This window comes from Lutra lutra, chromosome 12 (assembly GCF_902655055.1).
Source record: "Lutra lutra chromosome 12, mLutLut1.2, whole genome shotgun sequence".
NCBI classification, from domain to species: Eukaryota; Metazoa; Chordata; class Mammalia; order Carnivora; family Mustelidae; genus Lutra; species Lutra lutra.
Genome location: NC_062289.1, coordinates 75,605,780 through 75,620,968, shown reverse-complemented (window position 1 = coordinate 75,620,968; position 15,189 = coordinate 75,605,780). Strand labels below are relative to the sequence as shown.

The 15,189-nt window shown below is 50.6% G+C and overlaps 2 protein-coding genes across 5 annotated transcripts in view; one reads left to right on the top strand and one right to left on the bottom strand.

Moving 5' to 3' along the window:
• The window catches only part of SRRD (SRR1 domain containing), a 15,116-nt gene extending 14,210 nt beyond the window's left edge, over positions 1–906 (top strand). The window contains exon 7 of the mRNA XM_047696541.1: positions 210–906. Coding sequence (XP_047552497.1) covers positions 210–455 — 246 coding nt within the window. The 3' untranslated portion in view covers positions 456–906. The remainder of the gene's footprint in view (positions 1–209) is intronic.
• On the bottom strand, positions 659–15,189 carry TFIP11 (tuftelin interacting protein 11). Of its 4 annotated transcripts, none has more exons than XM_047696531.1 (13): positions 15,065–15,189; positions 13,113–13,330; positions 11,103–11,256; positions 10,613–10,769; positions 9,037–9,164; positions 7,242–7,394; positions 5,159–5,686; positions 4,943–5,049; positions 4,156–4,324; positions 3,587–3,830; positions 2,971–3,113; positions 2,301–2,466; positions 659–1,088 (listed from the first exon to the last, which is right to left on the bottom strand). In XM_047696531.1, the coding sequence occupies exons 2-13, from the start codon at positions 13,319–13,321 to the stop codon at positions 733–735; spliced, it is 2,514 nt and encodes an 837-aa protein (XP_047552487.1). In that variant the 5' UTR covers positions 13,322–13,330; positions 15,065–15,189; the 3' UTR covers positions 659–732. The 4 variants fall into 4 exon arrangements, with proteins under 4 accessions (XP_047552487.1, XP_047552486.1, XP_047552489.1 ...); XM_047696530.1 differs by having other exon boundaries at positions 15,010–15,116; XM_047696533.1 differs by lacking the exon at positions 15,065–15,189 and adding an exon at positions 14,441–14,984.

Genomic DNA, 15,189 nt, shown 5'->3' with positions numbered 1-15,189 from the left:
ACCTGTCCTTCACTCTGTCAGTCCCACACACTCACCGCCCTTGGAGTTTCCAGTTCGTCACAGACAGGCTTAAGTCAACATACTCTAATCCTCATATTTTTTTTTTTTAAAAGGGTAACCTGGGGGTGACTGATAAATGGCACCTGGAAGTGTGGGGTTTACTGTGACCGTCAGGTTCGTGTATTTTACATTTGAATTTTCCTGCTCAGGTTTTAAAAGGACTGGAGGAGCTTGAGCTGCCTGAGACTTCACAGTACACGGACATATTTAACGATACCTCCATCCACTGGTTCCCTGTACAGAAGCTACGACGACTCCCCACAGACACTTGGGCTTTCCAGGAAGAACCAGACTACCAGGACTGTGAGGACCTTGAAATCATTAGGAACAAGGGAAGAGCTCCCTCAGCTGCTGACCAGAACTTACCCTGGCAGGGCAGCTGTCCCCAGAGATGACAGGGAGGGTGGCCGTGTGGGGAGCACCCTTCTTTGTGGTGGGCCAGACTCAAGAGCCTGGAAAATACGCAGTGTGGTTCTCCTCAGTGGAGGACATGCCATGGAAGGGCTCAGTGTAAAGACTGACCCGCCTTAGCGTTAGCATTAGGTTTTGTCATTTCTTGCTGACCTGACCAGGGATATCCGTGGATGGAGAGTAACTATTTCAGAGGCGGTTTAAAATACGGTTTATTCAGGACCATGTCCCCTCTCCGATGCAAGGTCCAGCCTTCCCCCTCTACTTGGCCATGTCGATCAGGCTCTGCAGGGAGGTGGGCACCCAGGTCTTCTCACCCTGGACAAACACCACTCCCCGGTCGATGTAGATGACGATGCGGCCAAAGGTGTAGAGCTGCTTCCCTTCGTGTCGCTTCCCAATGACTGGCATGAAAACAATGTTGTGCTCCTCGGCCTTGGTCTCAATGAGGTCCTTAAAGTTCATGGGCACAGAGCTGGCAGCCACGCCGATGCCCCTCTGGGCCATGTTCTCAGCCTCTCGTCGCTCCTGCATGGCCTCGTACTGGAAGTCCTTCCTCCGCTCCGTGTGCGTGAGGTAGGCTATGTTCTCCCGCGCTCCGGGCTGCATGTAGGCACCTGGGAGAGCCAGAGGGGAGAGGGGTGAGGAGTGGGGTTCCAACCACACAGGCAGCTGGGCCTCAGAGACACAAAGCACTAAGGCAGATGGCAAGCGCCTTCAGCAAGTTTAGACAACCACCCGCAAGCATACAAAAATTGGTCTGAAGGTTTCTGGCTAATGTGTAGCAACCAGAGAGATGATTAACGTGAATTCCTGCACAAGACTGATCCTTCTAGGGCTGGAAACCTTGACAACACACGGCCTAGCCTAGTTCTGTTTTTAGCTACTCCATAGAGGCCCCAGCCCTGGAAGAATTTAGAATGCATTTAGGGAACTCAAATAGATGTTGAAGGACAGTACAGGGCCATAATGTCCAGTGCTAAGGGAAACGGATGGGACCAGCTCTAGGAGGTGGCCCAAAGCTGGGGTGGCCGAGGGAGAGTTTCTGGAGAGTATGAAAAGGATCAGGATGACCCACTGAGGGGCCCAGATGAGAGAGATCTGAGAAGTCTATCTGCCTCGTTCAGCAGAGTATATGTACCATGAACCTTCTCTTCATGTAACAGGCTCAAAGGACTAAAGATTCAGAAAACAGAAATTACAGTCCCAGCTGCCACTGTAGCTGTGTGACCTTGAATAAGCTCTCGGCCTTGTGGAGCTTGTCTGTGAAGCAGGGTTGGCCTGGGTACCATGGTGGCCTTTGTGTTGGGATGCGAGCACAGTGACTCACCTGGTCAGAAGCTGGGATGGGTATGAAGGGGACAGTCACCTGCCTACTTTTGAAGACAACAAAGATACCACCTGCAAAGTGCTGTACAGACCAGGGCTCACTTCACCCCTCTAGGTTTTTAAGAACCTCTAGAAGTAGGCATTTTGACTGTTCCACAAATAAATAAAATAGGTCAGGTGAGGAGAGGCAACTTCTAGGTGTCAGGCTGTTCCACTCAGAGCACACTGAGCTCTTCATAGGCGTGCCAGTGAACCTGGAAGGTGGGCCTAGAGGCAGGCTCACCCCCACCCCCACCCGTATGAATCTGGCTGCAGTGAGACTTGGGTCAGGGCCCTGTGCCCCTCCCAGGGCCGGCAGAGATGGGCAGGGGGTCTGGTGGGGAAGAGTCCATGTTGGAGCGGACAGCCCACAGGCACCCGAAAACTTGCTTCTGTGTCATTTATGTGTTCAGAAACACGGCTCTTGGAACCAGGAGCCCTAAAGCGGAATCCTCGCTCACCAACATTGGAGGACACCGCCCTATTCATGATGTCCAATGCTTCATTAAATTTGTCCTTGACAGATGGGTGTGCCAGCACTTGGTCTGAGAACATGGACTTCCAACCCAGGTACCACTTGGTGATCTCCTCATAATTCGGACTGTTACTGAGCCAAGAGCACAGCACCTGCCAAAAAGAAACAAATCGGACATCTGCATCCATGATGGTGGCACATGGGAGCAAAGCTTCCTGTTTGTTTTGATCGTGGTCCTACAAGGAGATGTGTAGGGGATTACAGGGGCTGAACAGAAACTTTCAGAGTATGACTCCACTCCAGTGACTCTAAGAATTTGGAGTCTGTTTGCCAGCTAAGCTCCCTTGAATGTAAACTCACCAAACCTCAGCCCCTAAATGACAGGGCTGTGATGGTCCCCCCACAAAGGTGTGGTGTGAGCAGTGGAGAGAACCACATGAAATGCTTCGCATCTGGCTCATGACGTATGTTCAGTAAGTGGTGGCTGCTGGGATTACTGCTTATTTTTGTCCTGTGTGATAGCATTTGACAGTTACCCAGGGATCAAGCCCCTGCAGTCAGACCTGGGCAGGAAATTAAGTGTAATCCTCCCTGCCTCCATTCCACTCCCCCTCCCCCCAGAAGCTGCCCCAAAACCACAGCAGAGCAGGGTATACCTGAAGCCACTTGGGGAAGAAGTGCTTCTCGAGCAGCCCTACCAGGCTAGACACAGAGATCATGCCTTCCCAGTCGATGACCCAGTAAAACGCATCCATATGCTGCTGGTGGGGGTTAATGACCAATTCCCCAAGACACATCCCTGCAAAAGCAACCCAGGCTTTAAGGCAGAGTCCCAGAAGCAAGAGCAAAATCCTCATCAGAAAACACTGGCCTAAATTTGCTTTTATCCATCAGTTTTAAGTCCTTGACATGCCAGTTCTTGAAAACCCTTTTCGTCTCTAACCCAGAAACAATAAATACATATTTAAAATCAAATACCACAAAAATCTCAGAACACCGATGCCTAGCATGTTACGAGAAGCCCAAACTAGACCAATCTGGAAGCAGGAGGCCTGTGGAGCCTCAGGCTGCTGCTATTGTCAGGATCCCAGGTACGTTTATATGCCACCTCTGTGCACAAAATGGCACTTCCTGTGGTGCGTGGTACTGCGTCCTCGGCTTTCTCCTTGAGCTCCAAGCCCATGTTTTAAGAAGCATGGATCCCTTACCGCTGGCCACAGAAACCAGGGCACCAAAGCTGTTGGACCTAATGCCCCTTCCCCATTTCCTCACCCAGCTTGGGCACTATGTTCTTGACCATGAACGCTTCCCAGGAGCCTGGAGTGAAGACGTCTTTCCAGGGCTGGAGGATGAGCTTGGCAGAGGAGTCGCTGGGGTGCCACTTCTGCAAGGCGCTGGACAGCTTGCTGCGGATGGGGGAGTAAAGGGGCTCCAGGCGCGCTTGCATGAGGGGCAGCCACGGGTGGACCCAGGAGTGGATGGGCACAGTGTCTGTCAGCGGGTTCCAGTTTTCCACCTGCAGAAGGTGTGGGACAAAACAGCAATTCCACCTGCACCGTGCAGCCCACACGCCTCTGCATAACCAAACCACTACCACCAGGGCAATTGCATGGAATCTCTCAAATGGCACAAATTCTGCTTGCACTAGACAAACTGAGAAAATGAATTCCCTATTTAAACAGGGGAATCTGTTGGGAGTAAAGTGCCAACAAAAGGGCTGGAGTTACCCACAGGACAATCACCGTGTCAGCAGATTCTGTTCATTCCAGGCCTTCTGACAGCACTGAGGGAGTGAAGGGCCCCTGGTTACTCCAGCGGTCCCCCATGACTTGGGGCTCTACCTCTTTCTGCAGCTTGGGGAAGATGAGCTGGTCCAGGATGTTATCTAAGATCCACACGGGAATAATGTGCACCCAGCTGTCCAAAAAGTCCACCATCGGGTCACAGTTCCTTGGTTGCCACTGGGTGACAATATTTCGAACAAAAGGCATCCAGACTTCCCATATCAGCCTGTGGGAGAAAGGCAGCGGGCAGGCTAACTGCACGGACAGGTTTCAAAGCAGACCAAGTACACCACCACCAACTCTCCAGAATAAGAAAGAAAAAGGCACAGAAATGAGCACAGTAAACCACCAGGCCAGTCCCCATCCTGGCCAGATCTGCACCAGCCTCATCCCCCCTCACCCAGCCACCACCTGCTCATCCACAGGGTCTAGACCGCTCTGCCAGTACCCGCCTGCCTGGCAGGGCTGCTGTGGGGTCACAAGGGTCCCTCTCCAGGGATGGCCTGCCTTCCCGCTGTAGCTGTGTGCAGCTGGATGACTCACCTCGTGGGTCACAGCTCAAATGTCACCTCTGGGAGACCTCGGCTTCCAATTAGTCCCACTACCCCAAACGGGCGTGTCCTTTCTGTTCATCATCCCTGGCCTCGTCTGCTTCTCTACCCTCCACTTGCTTTCACACTCTCTGCAGGCTGAGGCTGTCTGCCTCAGCCCCATGGCAAGCCCGGCGCCCGGCCGGTGCATGACGCTCACGGGCGCAAGGTGGACAAGTACACAGAATCCCCTAGAGCAGGGCCACTCCCTGCCCTCCCCAGTGGCATCTTCCTCCCGGTTCCCACGTGAATACCTGTGAAAGGCATCTGCCGACAGGTCCTGCCCACCATGGGATAAGAGCTGGTCATTCTCCAGGAGACTCTTCCACTTGGAGATCACCTCGGTGCCATAAGTACAGTCCTGGAGAGAGATGCAGCCATGATGCAGCCACCCTGCCCTGTGCACCCTCTCTAGGCCCAGGCCCCCACCATGGGCAGGAGCAGAGAGGAAAATCTCACCAGCCACTCACCTTCAGCGGGTCCCACTCCTTGAAGTACTCCTTCATGAGTGGGTAGACAATGGCCACGGCCAGGTCCACGCGGTCAGACATCCTGTACTCCTCGTAGTACTTGTCTTGCAGGGTCTCAAAGATGCGGGCGCACTCGTCTAGGGTGAGGGGGTCGCTGCAGCCAGGCTGCAGACGCCGCTCGCACTCCTCTACCATCTCGAGGACCTTGCTGAGGTTGGCAATGACCCGCTCCTCGTGCTCTAGGACCTCCGACATCTTCTCCAGCTCATGCGACAGATTGACCACCATGTCCCGCTCATACTGCAGCTGCCGGTCGCTCTGGATGATCTCCTGCTCTGTGAGGTCGATGAGCAGCTGCAGGTTGTGCTCCAGCTCAGGCAGCGCGAAGCCCGGAGTCTTGGCCTCTTTGCCAGGCTGTGGAGGCTGCTGGGACTGCAGTGGCAGCCCGTCATCAGGGACATTGTGCTTGTGGCTGATCTGGCTATAGCTGTAGTAGACCTTCTGCTCCCGGCCGGTCATGTCGATGACCTGGGAGGCGGCAGCGGGGTAGGGGATGAGGGAGCGGGGTCAGCGCATGCCATCCCTGCCCTGTGAGAACGCACCTCGGGAGGGCAGGATACAGGTGTGCACGAGCCCTGCTATGGCAGAGCCGGGGGGGTGGGGGATCCCTGTAGGAGGGTCAAGAGATGGGACCACTGGATGCAGCCAGCACTTCCAGACATGTCCCTCAGGAGCACACTACTCAGCTGAGAAGAAAATCTAGGTCTATGGCAAGGGAGAGGCTGCACTGACCGAAGCTGGTAATGAAACAGCTGATGTGGTCAAACTGTCATGCTGTGGTATAAGAAAAATGCGTTATTTAAGCAAAGGGACCTAGAAGGACGTGCATCGAGGTGTTAAAACTGGTCATCCATTGGAAGGAAGGAAAATAGTATTTCTGCCACTGTGTTTTCTAATTGCCTAAATGGTACCACATGCTGCTCTGTGGTAAGAAGTTGTTTTTTGATTTAGAAACAAAATGACACACCAGAAAACAATGACTGGACAAGGCAACTTAGAAAAGGAGCATTTCAAGAAAACAGGAAAAGTGGACTCTAAAGCATACTGAGACACAGCCATCCATCAGCCCTGGAAGTAAAAGTGTCAGCCAAGAACCATGTGCATTAGAATCAGGTGGAAAAAAATAAACACAGAACTTCCCGGAAGGCCTGGGCTGTATGTACTGACTGCAAATCTCTGGCTAGGAGCTGCATAGCTGTGTGGCTTCCCAGTCCTCCCTGCTGGGAATCTGATGCACAACACCCCGACAGCTGAGAACACCGCTCGCTCGCGCTCTCTCTCTCTCACACTCATACATACACACACACTGTCCTACGCCAGACTACAACAGACAACTGTCACCCTTATTCTCTGGCTACCTAGGGGAGTGACAGAAAACCCAGGACTATGTGCATGTTAACAGCAGCTGAAAATTGAATCAATTTTTAAAACTGAAAATACTGGTATGCCCCAAGGACGCTCTCTGGCACTTCTAGTCACAGCCTGAGTTAGTGCACCCTTTCAAGTATTCAAGAGCCTTAAAAAGCTTCCTATTTTTAACATGGTGATTCAACTTCTAAGAATCTATCCTTAGAAAATGTCTGAAATACAGCCAAAACTTTATATACAAGATAGCTCCAAACCAAACCAGAAAACAGCTAAAGGTTTAGTCACACAGGTAGGACCAAATAATCTAGTACTTCATTCTCTAGAACTACACACTCACTAAAAAAAAATCTTCACACTGCATTTATAATCGTGGCAATGTTATTAAGCTCACAGCCTGTTGCTTCAGGAAGAAGGGGTCACTGTCTCCCATACCATGAGTGCACCATCAGGAGTGCCCAGCCCTTGGAATGCAGAAGCTCTCCCTGGGCATGGGAGTGCAGGGAATGGGAGCACACCACTGCCCAGTGAGGAAAAAAAAGAAAAACATAGAAGATTCAACATGACCTGAGAGAATGTTCAGTGACTGACCTGACTTGGGTGTGGGGTACTTGTGTTTCCCAGGGCCCATCCTGGACCAGAACCAAGGGTCCCTTACCTTGACCTGAGAAAGCTCCTTCTGGGGGGCAGCGAGCTTCTTACTAATCCTGCCCTTGGCCTTCAACTCTTCCACTGTCTTGTAGGAGTATTTGGGCTTCTTCTTACTTCCGCTGGGGTCTTTCCTCCACTGGCTCAGCTCCTTCTGAAACTCCTAAAGCAGAGGGAGGTGGTCAAACAACAAAGGCCGCTTTTTACAGCAGGTGGGGCTGCAGAGACCACTCACAGATGGGCCTTCCTTCCTCGGCTGTGTTATTCTGTGCGAGGACTAAGGAAGGGCAGTTAGAGATTTGCTAGGTGTACTCTTAGATTTACACAAGGTTCTGTGCTAAGCAGTGTGTGTGCATGATACTAAACCATCTCCTGAGACTCCCCAACACCCAGCTTCTCTTACAAATGAGAGGGTTCAGAAAGCAGGTACCTCAGACTGGAAAGAGGAACACCCAGACAAAGGCCCCACTTACGGCGCATCTACTGTGGGCTGGCACTACATTAGTTTTAAATTCACCTCATGTAAAACTTAGAAAACAATATAAAGGATTTTTTTTTAAGTATACAAATCCTTGCTTCTTTTTTTTTTTTTTTTAAGACTTTATTTACTTATTTGACAGAGAAAGACAGCGAGAGAAAGAACAAGCAGTAGGAGAAGCAGGCTTCCCACTGAACAGGGAGCCTGATGCGGGACTCAATCCCAGGACCCTGGGACGACGACCCGAGCTGAAGGCAGATGCTTAACAACTGAGCCACCCGGGCACCCCCAAAACCTTGGTTCTAATTTAAAATGAAGGTAGATAAGCAGGATCCTGAGTCTTAAGGCGAAGATACCTTTTGAAAAGTCAAAATTTTTCTGCAGGAAGATCTGCAGTAGAGAAGACAATTTGGTCTGAGGACAGTGGAGTCCAGCCCACGGAAGTGGGTTTTATGCTTGTCATTCTGTTTTCCTCACACTGGTTTAAGATTCTTATTTTTATCCCTAAAAACAATCTGGGCTTCCACTTCAGGAAAATCCAAAGATCAAGCACTACTGAGCCCACATTTACAGCAACAGTTGCCTGGAGCTGAACAGACAGCCAGGCCCTCGCCTGTCCACCTCAGGCCCCGCCACTCCTGCCTGCCTCACACCTGGCTCACCTACTCATGTCTGCCATGGGCCTGGGGCACCTGCCTCCCAGAAGCCCCCACTCGGAGCAGGCACCCCCATTCGATCACACATTAGCAGAAGGAGAGGCTCAGTGACAAGAACAGTGACCACATGCATCTGCAGCCTCCTGCTTTCCCTCGTAAATGCAAAGGGGGAAGTCCTCTCGCTCAGGAGAGCTGGCCCCTGCTGTTCCCAGAGCAGAGTGACACCCAGCTTACGGCGGGCTCCGTGCCATGTAAGACGAAAGCCATCCTGCCATAGCCGTCTCCGAGGCCTCTCTGCCATTAGGCTCAGAGCTTCGTGCTCAGCCTCCTCTGACTGGTCCCACACCTGCTGCCTTCTGCCATGCATCCGCAGATGGTGTCCTTGCCCAGGAGAGCTTCCCTGACCACCCTATTTAAGTAGGTCACCCCCACCCCCAATTACTTCCTACACTGGCACGTCTCAGCGCACCCTGCTCTCACTAACCACACTGCAGCTGCTTCCCGGCTCTGGGCTCTAAACCACTCCTCGCGGTACAGCCCGCTGCCAGCACAGGGCCCGACACAGAGACAAAGACACCTGAAGGCCAACGGGACGAATGAACGAATGCACGAACCAACCACGGTCAGAAATGGCAGGCACCACCCGCCCGTGACTCCCAACTTCTGGTTACCTCTTCTGCTTCTTCTTCGGAGTCAACCACAGGGAAGTCTTGCAGGGACTGAGTGGTCCGCTCTGAGCCATAAGCTCCCACGGCACCTTTTCCCTTTCTCTGCTTGGCTTCGATGGGGTTAATGATACCTGACAAATTTCAGGAAAAGATAAACAACTTCAGATCACAGCAATTCCTATATTTGGACAAGCCACTCAGTGGACCCGCCCGTCCTTAGTCCTGGCACAGAATAACACAGCCGAGGAAGGAAAGCCTGTCTCTGCCCCTGGAAGAAGTTCAGGTTCCGTGGGATTTGGAATTGCTAAGCATGTATGGGGCTCACAACAGGCTGCTGACATTAGGTTATTGATGTCCTAAATACAGATTTTTCATTTCCACTTAGATTCTTTTGTTTGTTTTGGTATACTGGGAGAAAAGAGAACTGTTCATATGTAACTGGGAACTCTGGGATGCCAAATTCTACAGTTTGGAGGAGGGCTCTGTAAGATGAGTGAATCAGTCAGAGTTTATTGACTGCATGAAGGGAGGTGATGCGAGACCCCCTCCTTTTCACTCGGTAGCTCCGGTCTCCCAGACTTCAACTGCTCTGCGGCACCTGGAAGCCTTAGAAATAACTGTCTTCTTCTAAGTGTTTAGAGACAGGACTACGGCGTTTCAGTGAGGACTGCCCAACTGCCCTCCACCTAGTTCTGGAGCAATCTCGATTTAGGAGAGTCCCTCATTCTCTTTCCAGGTCACCATCTCCAGCTCCATGGAGGTTCTCGGACTTTCCCTACACCTAATGTGTTCAACACATACCCTGGGTGGAATTTGCATTATGGGCACTATTACTGTTTGCAGCCACTTGGTGACGACTCATGGGAAACAAGTCAAGGAGAAAGCAAGGTTCCATGGGAAGAAGCCAAGTGCTCAGTCTGTGTGGCTTCGGTATCAAGGAGCCAGGGATGTGTGAGCAAAAAGTGTGTGGATGAGGCCTGGCGACAGAAGACCAGGCTGCTGAGCACCGACGGGAGGCTCCGAGGCGGATTTGCTCAGCCAGGTTTCCGATCTCTAGGACTGAAAAAGCCACACACGGTGTTTCACTGCTATTCCCGAAAAACAAATAGCTGAGCAGGGACAGCCAGCTCCTGAGTCTCCAGGGCCCAGGACAACTTGTGCTGGGAAGTGTGCAGGGCAGGAGACAACAGGGAGTGGTGGAGGGCACAAGCACTGTCCTCGGCAGCCAAGACCCACTCCTACCAGGCAAAATCGGAAATCTTCAGTAAAATTATCTTATTTATAAATACTGGCAACAAACTCTTTTGTTAACAAACACTGGACAGGTCCAAAAGAAGCCTATCAGTTTGAGCCCTGTCTGAGCGTTCTTATAAAGCCTAAGCCTCTTTCTCCTGCAGAAAAAGTGTTTTATTGGAGTGTGGTAACGCAGACAGCTGGGGAGCACAGCTGTCTGGTGCGGGCAGAACAAGCTGCAGAGTTCAAGTACTCTGAAGAGAGAAAAAGCAAGGCAACCCCAGATCACTCCTCTTTCTTCCGCCTCGCCGCCCTTCTGCCCAACTGCCAGGCGCTGGTGCCCTACCTTGTGCGTTCTTCCCGAGGCCCCTGCCAGGGACATAGCCCATTTTCTGAAGAAGCTTCTGTCCAATGCCTTTTGTGTGTCTTTCCCAGCTGCCAAAATCCATGAAAGACTTGGTTCCTCCTGCAAAGCCTTTCTGGCTGGGTTTAAAATTGCCACCCTGAGCAGAAAAAAAAACCCCCAACGTTTAGTTGATGGGAAAAAAAAAAAAAGAAGAAAAAACCTAAAAAAGCAAGCTTGGATGACAGGGAAAGGGTCTGGCAGTCAGAGCATCGTGACAAGCGTCATATGAACCAAAAAGAGATCTGTGCCATGTGTTAGGAAAGCAGAGACTGCACTACCCACTTCCCACCTCAGAGGAACCCACCACCATGAGGAGAAACCCACCCAACCGGCCTCTGCTGAGCACCCCCTCACCACCCGTAGGAAGGGCTTGGGCTGCATAACCTCCCAAGGCAATTATGAAAGTCGCAAGCCTAAGATGAAGAGCTACCGTCTTTAACTTCTTGGGTCCAAAATCCTTAGGAAAGTCATCCTGCTTAACAGGCTTCTCTTCATCTTCTGAATCTTCCAGCTCAGCCTCCTCTGCTGCCCCTTTCTTGAGGCCTGCACTGATGAAGTTGACTGGCGCGGAGTAGTCACGGGCCCTGTGGGTAAACACACAGCCCCCAGGGCCCTCATGCAAACTCTGCTAGCCTGAGAACCCCTTAGAGGGGACCTCCAGGGATCCATTTTAAAAGAGCAACACATTCACTTATACCAAAAGGGCCCCAGATCTAGCTTCCTGTAATCACGGAACATTGTTGCCTGATGTGTTCAAGTCAACCATACAGCTGAAGAGTTACCCTCTCAGTGCAGCATTGATTAAAAATGCAAAATATCATCTTAAACAGTGTATTGATTATGTCTCAATGAAAGTGAAAGGGAAAAATGCAAAATATGATATGCTAATGCAACTTTCCTTTTACGTGTTTCAAAATTAACTTACTTTTAAAAAGCACGTGTTTTGGACCCTATTTCATGTATAAAAACCAGGCAAGAAAGAAATTCTGATAAATAAAAATCATTAAACACAATAAAAGAAACTGTGTGAGTTGAAAGTATATTAACAATTATAATGGCCAAATTCTTAGAAAAATTTCAAGTCCATTACCTTTATTGGTATATGAAAACTAAAGTAAAATACCTAAAAAATTAACTCCGTAAAGTGGAGAGTAATGATGCTGACCACGACCATCCCAAGAACAGTACTTAAAATGTCATAAACCTTGGTTCCCTTTATACAATGACCAACTTGTCTTTAAACACCCCACAGCAGTAAGAGAACTGAGGATTGTTTCCTAAAAGATGCAATGTAACTTAGGGACTAAGAGCCCAAACTCAGGAGTCAGATTCTCCTAGCCTGGCTGTGTGCCTTTTGCCTCAGTTTCTTAATCTGTAAAATGTGATTATAATAATGGTACTTTTCTCACAAGGTAAAGGACACCGAGCATGTTAAGCACGCAGAACAAGTAAGGGGCCAGCAAACGTTGGCTGTTTATTAGCTTAGGGTTCCGTAATTCTTGACCTCTGATCCTTTTATCATCCATTTGTAGGTTTCCTTGCCAGATGAGAAGGGGCTGAGCCGATCTCCATACTCTTTCTCCCCAACCTCCTTCGTGAAAAAGGCATAGTCTCCATGGGCTCGAGCCTATAGGCCACAGATGGGACTGGGAGACAAACCCAAACTCGCTACATGCTCCAGTCAAGCGAGCTGTGGCCAGTGCACACACGACTCACACTGAAGAGGAAGACTACCCGCCCGAATCCTCATCTCCCTGCCACCACCCCTGCAGGGACCCTGTCTCTGTCTCACAGAGCTCCCTCTTCCACTGGAGCTCCATGCCAACTCTGCACATCAAAAAGTCTTCTCCAGACATAACTGCTACCCACATCATCCGCCCTCTACCACAGCCCCAGGGGCCTCTTCTTAAACCATGCTCCCTCTTCCTCTCCACTCCAGACTGCAGAACCTTCGGTCTCCTTGTGGACACCTGCTACCTCCCCCTTAAAGGCCTCTGCAGACTCGTGCCTCTCCAACCCCCTTGTTACCTTCTGCTGCCATACAAGCTCAAGGGCAGCTTCTCTAAAGAAATCTTCCCTTGCCTCCCAGAAAAGGTCCAACTCTCTCCCTTGGGTCCTAAGTCAATTACAGACGTCCACTGTGGGAACTGTCGATGAATGCCTGTCTCCATGCTCTAGTGTCTGGGCTCCCAGAAGCCAAGGAATGGGAGTATAAGACCTAATACATATAACTGTTCATTAAACACCAAAAGATGGTTAAATCAGCAGAAGAGCAGCACTCCAACCAAACAGGAAGCTGGGCCCCCTAGCTAATGTTGTAGCAGTGGGACTCAGTTAGGCTAGGAGAGTAGTGTATTTAGTGGGGTATCTGCCCAAACCCCTCTCCATCTTCCCCACCTTCCCTAAAGCAAGAAGGAAGCAGCTCCATGCTGGCCAGTACCGTTTGCCTCCAAAGCTCGGCCTCTCTTCATCTGAGTCTCTCTCTGCCCACACTCCATAGGTGGCCTCTTCCTTGGTCTGCCAGTGGCGCTGCCGGTTGGGGTTAAATTCATTCTGGAGATCCCAGTCGGTGATCTCAAAATTCTCCCGCTCATCATCATCGTCATCCACATGGCCTTCCCCATCCCGGTACAGGTGGGACAGTGACATGGCCAGTCACTAAAGAAAGGAATAAAAAAGGCATACATAGTCTGTGGTAAGTCCGGGGGGAGCAGCAGTAGGTCCCCCGCTCCTTGCTCCCTTCGAAACTCCTCCAAACTAAAGTCCATTAAAATCAGTTACAGTTCAATAAAGCAGATATAAAAAACTTATTTTAGAAAACAAATACTATTTAAACAGGTGGGACAAACGACCAGTCCCAACAATAGGCGACTCCTAAGCATCTATTTCTCTGTCCTGGTCAATGTCTTAAAACTTCACACACACTCACATGTATATAAACCACATGAAAATAACCAAGCACGTTATTCTATTTATTATTGCCCCAGAAACAGGGTGGGCATCTTCCTGGATCCCAGATTTTGTTGTTTGTATTAATCTGGACCCTCGGCAGTCCCAGGAGTGACTGTTTTTAGAATATGCCTTCTGAAATATATTACTTGGTGAGACCCTAAGACTTAAGGTTTTCCTTGCAAAACATGAATCCCTCCTGAAAGCAGCAGTAATTATTATAAACACTACTTTAACAGACATCCATGTATTGCCATGGAGTATTCAGCTCCTGGTAGCTGGGAAATGAGATTCAGCTGTCTCTTTCTTAAGCAGATTAACTACATCATTACCCTCTGAGAAGGCCTGTGAGCCAACCTAATTGAGATGCTGCTAAAAAAACACCTAGTTCAGGGGCACCTGGGTGGCTCAGTGGGTTAAGCGTCTGCCTTCGGCTTGGGTCATGATCGCAGGGCCCTGGGATGGAGCCCCACATCGGCTGCTCAGCAGGGAGTCTGCTTCTTCTTCTCCCTCTGCCCCTTCCTCCAACTTGTGTTCTCTCTCTCACAAATAAAATCTTTTTTAATTAAGTAAAAAACACTTAGAACAAAAACGCTCAAGGAACAGTAGCTGTGACTGTAGCCCCAGAATTAAATTCATCATCATTACTATTACTGGATTAGGGAAGGAACAAAGTACTGCTAAAATCACAGCCTGGGTTAAAATCCCAGCTCTACCACATACTCAGTGAGTGTTTAAGTATTACATACACACGAAGTGCCAAGCACGGTGCACTACGCGACAATACTTTCAATACGTGAGGGTGACTGTGATTCTCACCTACCAGTTGCTTGCTGCAAGCAGCCTTCAGGGACAAGGAGTTCACTACCTCCGATCGGTTCTGTCACAAAGTTCTCCCTGCTTATTCCACTCACTGGCACAGTGGTTGGGTGCAGCTGGTCCCAAACTCAACCAACAGTGGAAAGGACGGAAATGTTCTCAAAGGAGGTACGGAGTCAATAATCCCGCTGCCTCCTTGGACACCCTAATAACCGATGGGTTACTAGGCGTTACAGAGCCTTTGGCACACAGCAGTACGCACGTCGTGGGCCAGAGCAGTACGGAGTATTTGCCAGACCCTTCGGGCTGAGAAGCTAACGTAAGCATCAAGTCACCTCTAGGACGGAGGTAGTGTTAGCGTTCCCACGGTTCAGATAAGAAAAACGACGCTCAGGGAAGTCGGACAACTTACCCTGGCGTAGAACCTACGCTACGCCAGCAGAGCGCGAAAGCATGGGGGGCTGGAAGCCAGGCTTCGTGGAGGGGCTCGGTGGGTCCCTCGCACTCACTCCGACTGCCGCGGACCCACGCACACACCCCGTCTCTTCCCGCACTCCGGCCCCACTCACCTCCCCCGGGTCCCGCAGACCAAACACAGCTACTGGCTCAGGGAGAGTAACTTACCGCTCCAGGGGCCGGAACCCGGATATGTCTAGGATGGCGCGCCGGAAATGACGCATAGGTAGCGGAAAGGGCGCGCTGGTTGCCACAGCAGCAACGGAAGACTCGAGCGCCTTCGGCTCTAGAGG

Coding starts and splice junctions, on each gene's coding strand:
- TFIP11 (XM_047696531.1), bottom strand. CDS start 13,321: ATGTCACTGTCCCACCTGTACCGGGATGGGGAAGGCCATGTGGATGAC. Junction 9,165..10,612: donor CCTCGGGAAGAACGCACAAG/GTAGGGCACCAG, acceptor GAAATTTGTCAG/GTATCATTAACCCCATCGAA. Junction 5,687..7,241: donor AGGAGCTTTCTCAGGTCAAG/GTAAGGGACCCT, acceptor GCCGCCTCCCAG/GTCATCGACATGACCGGCCG.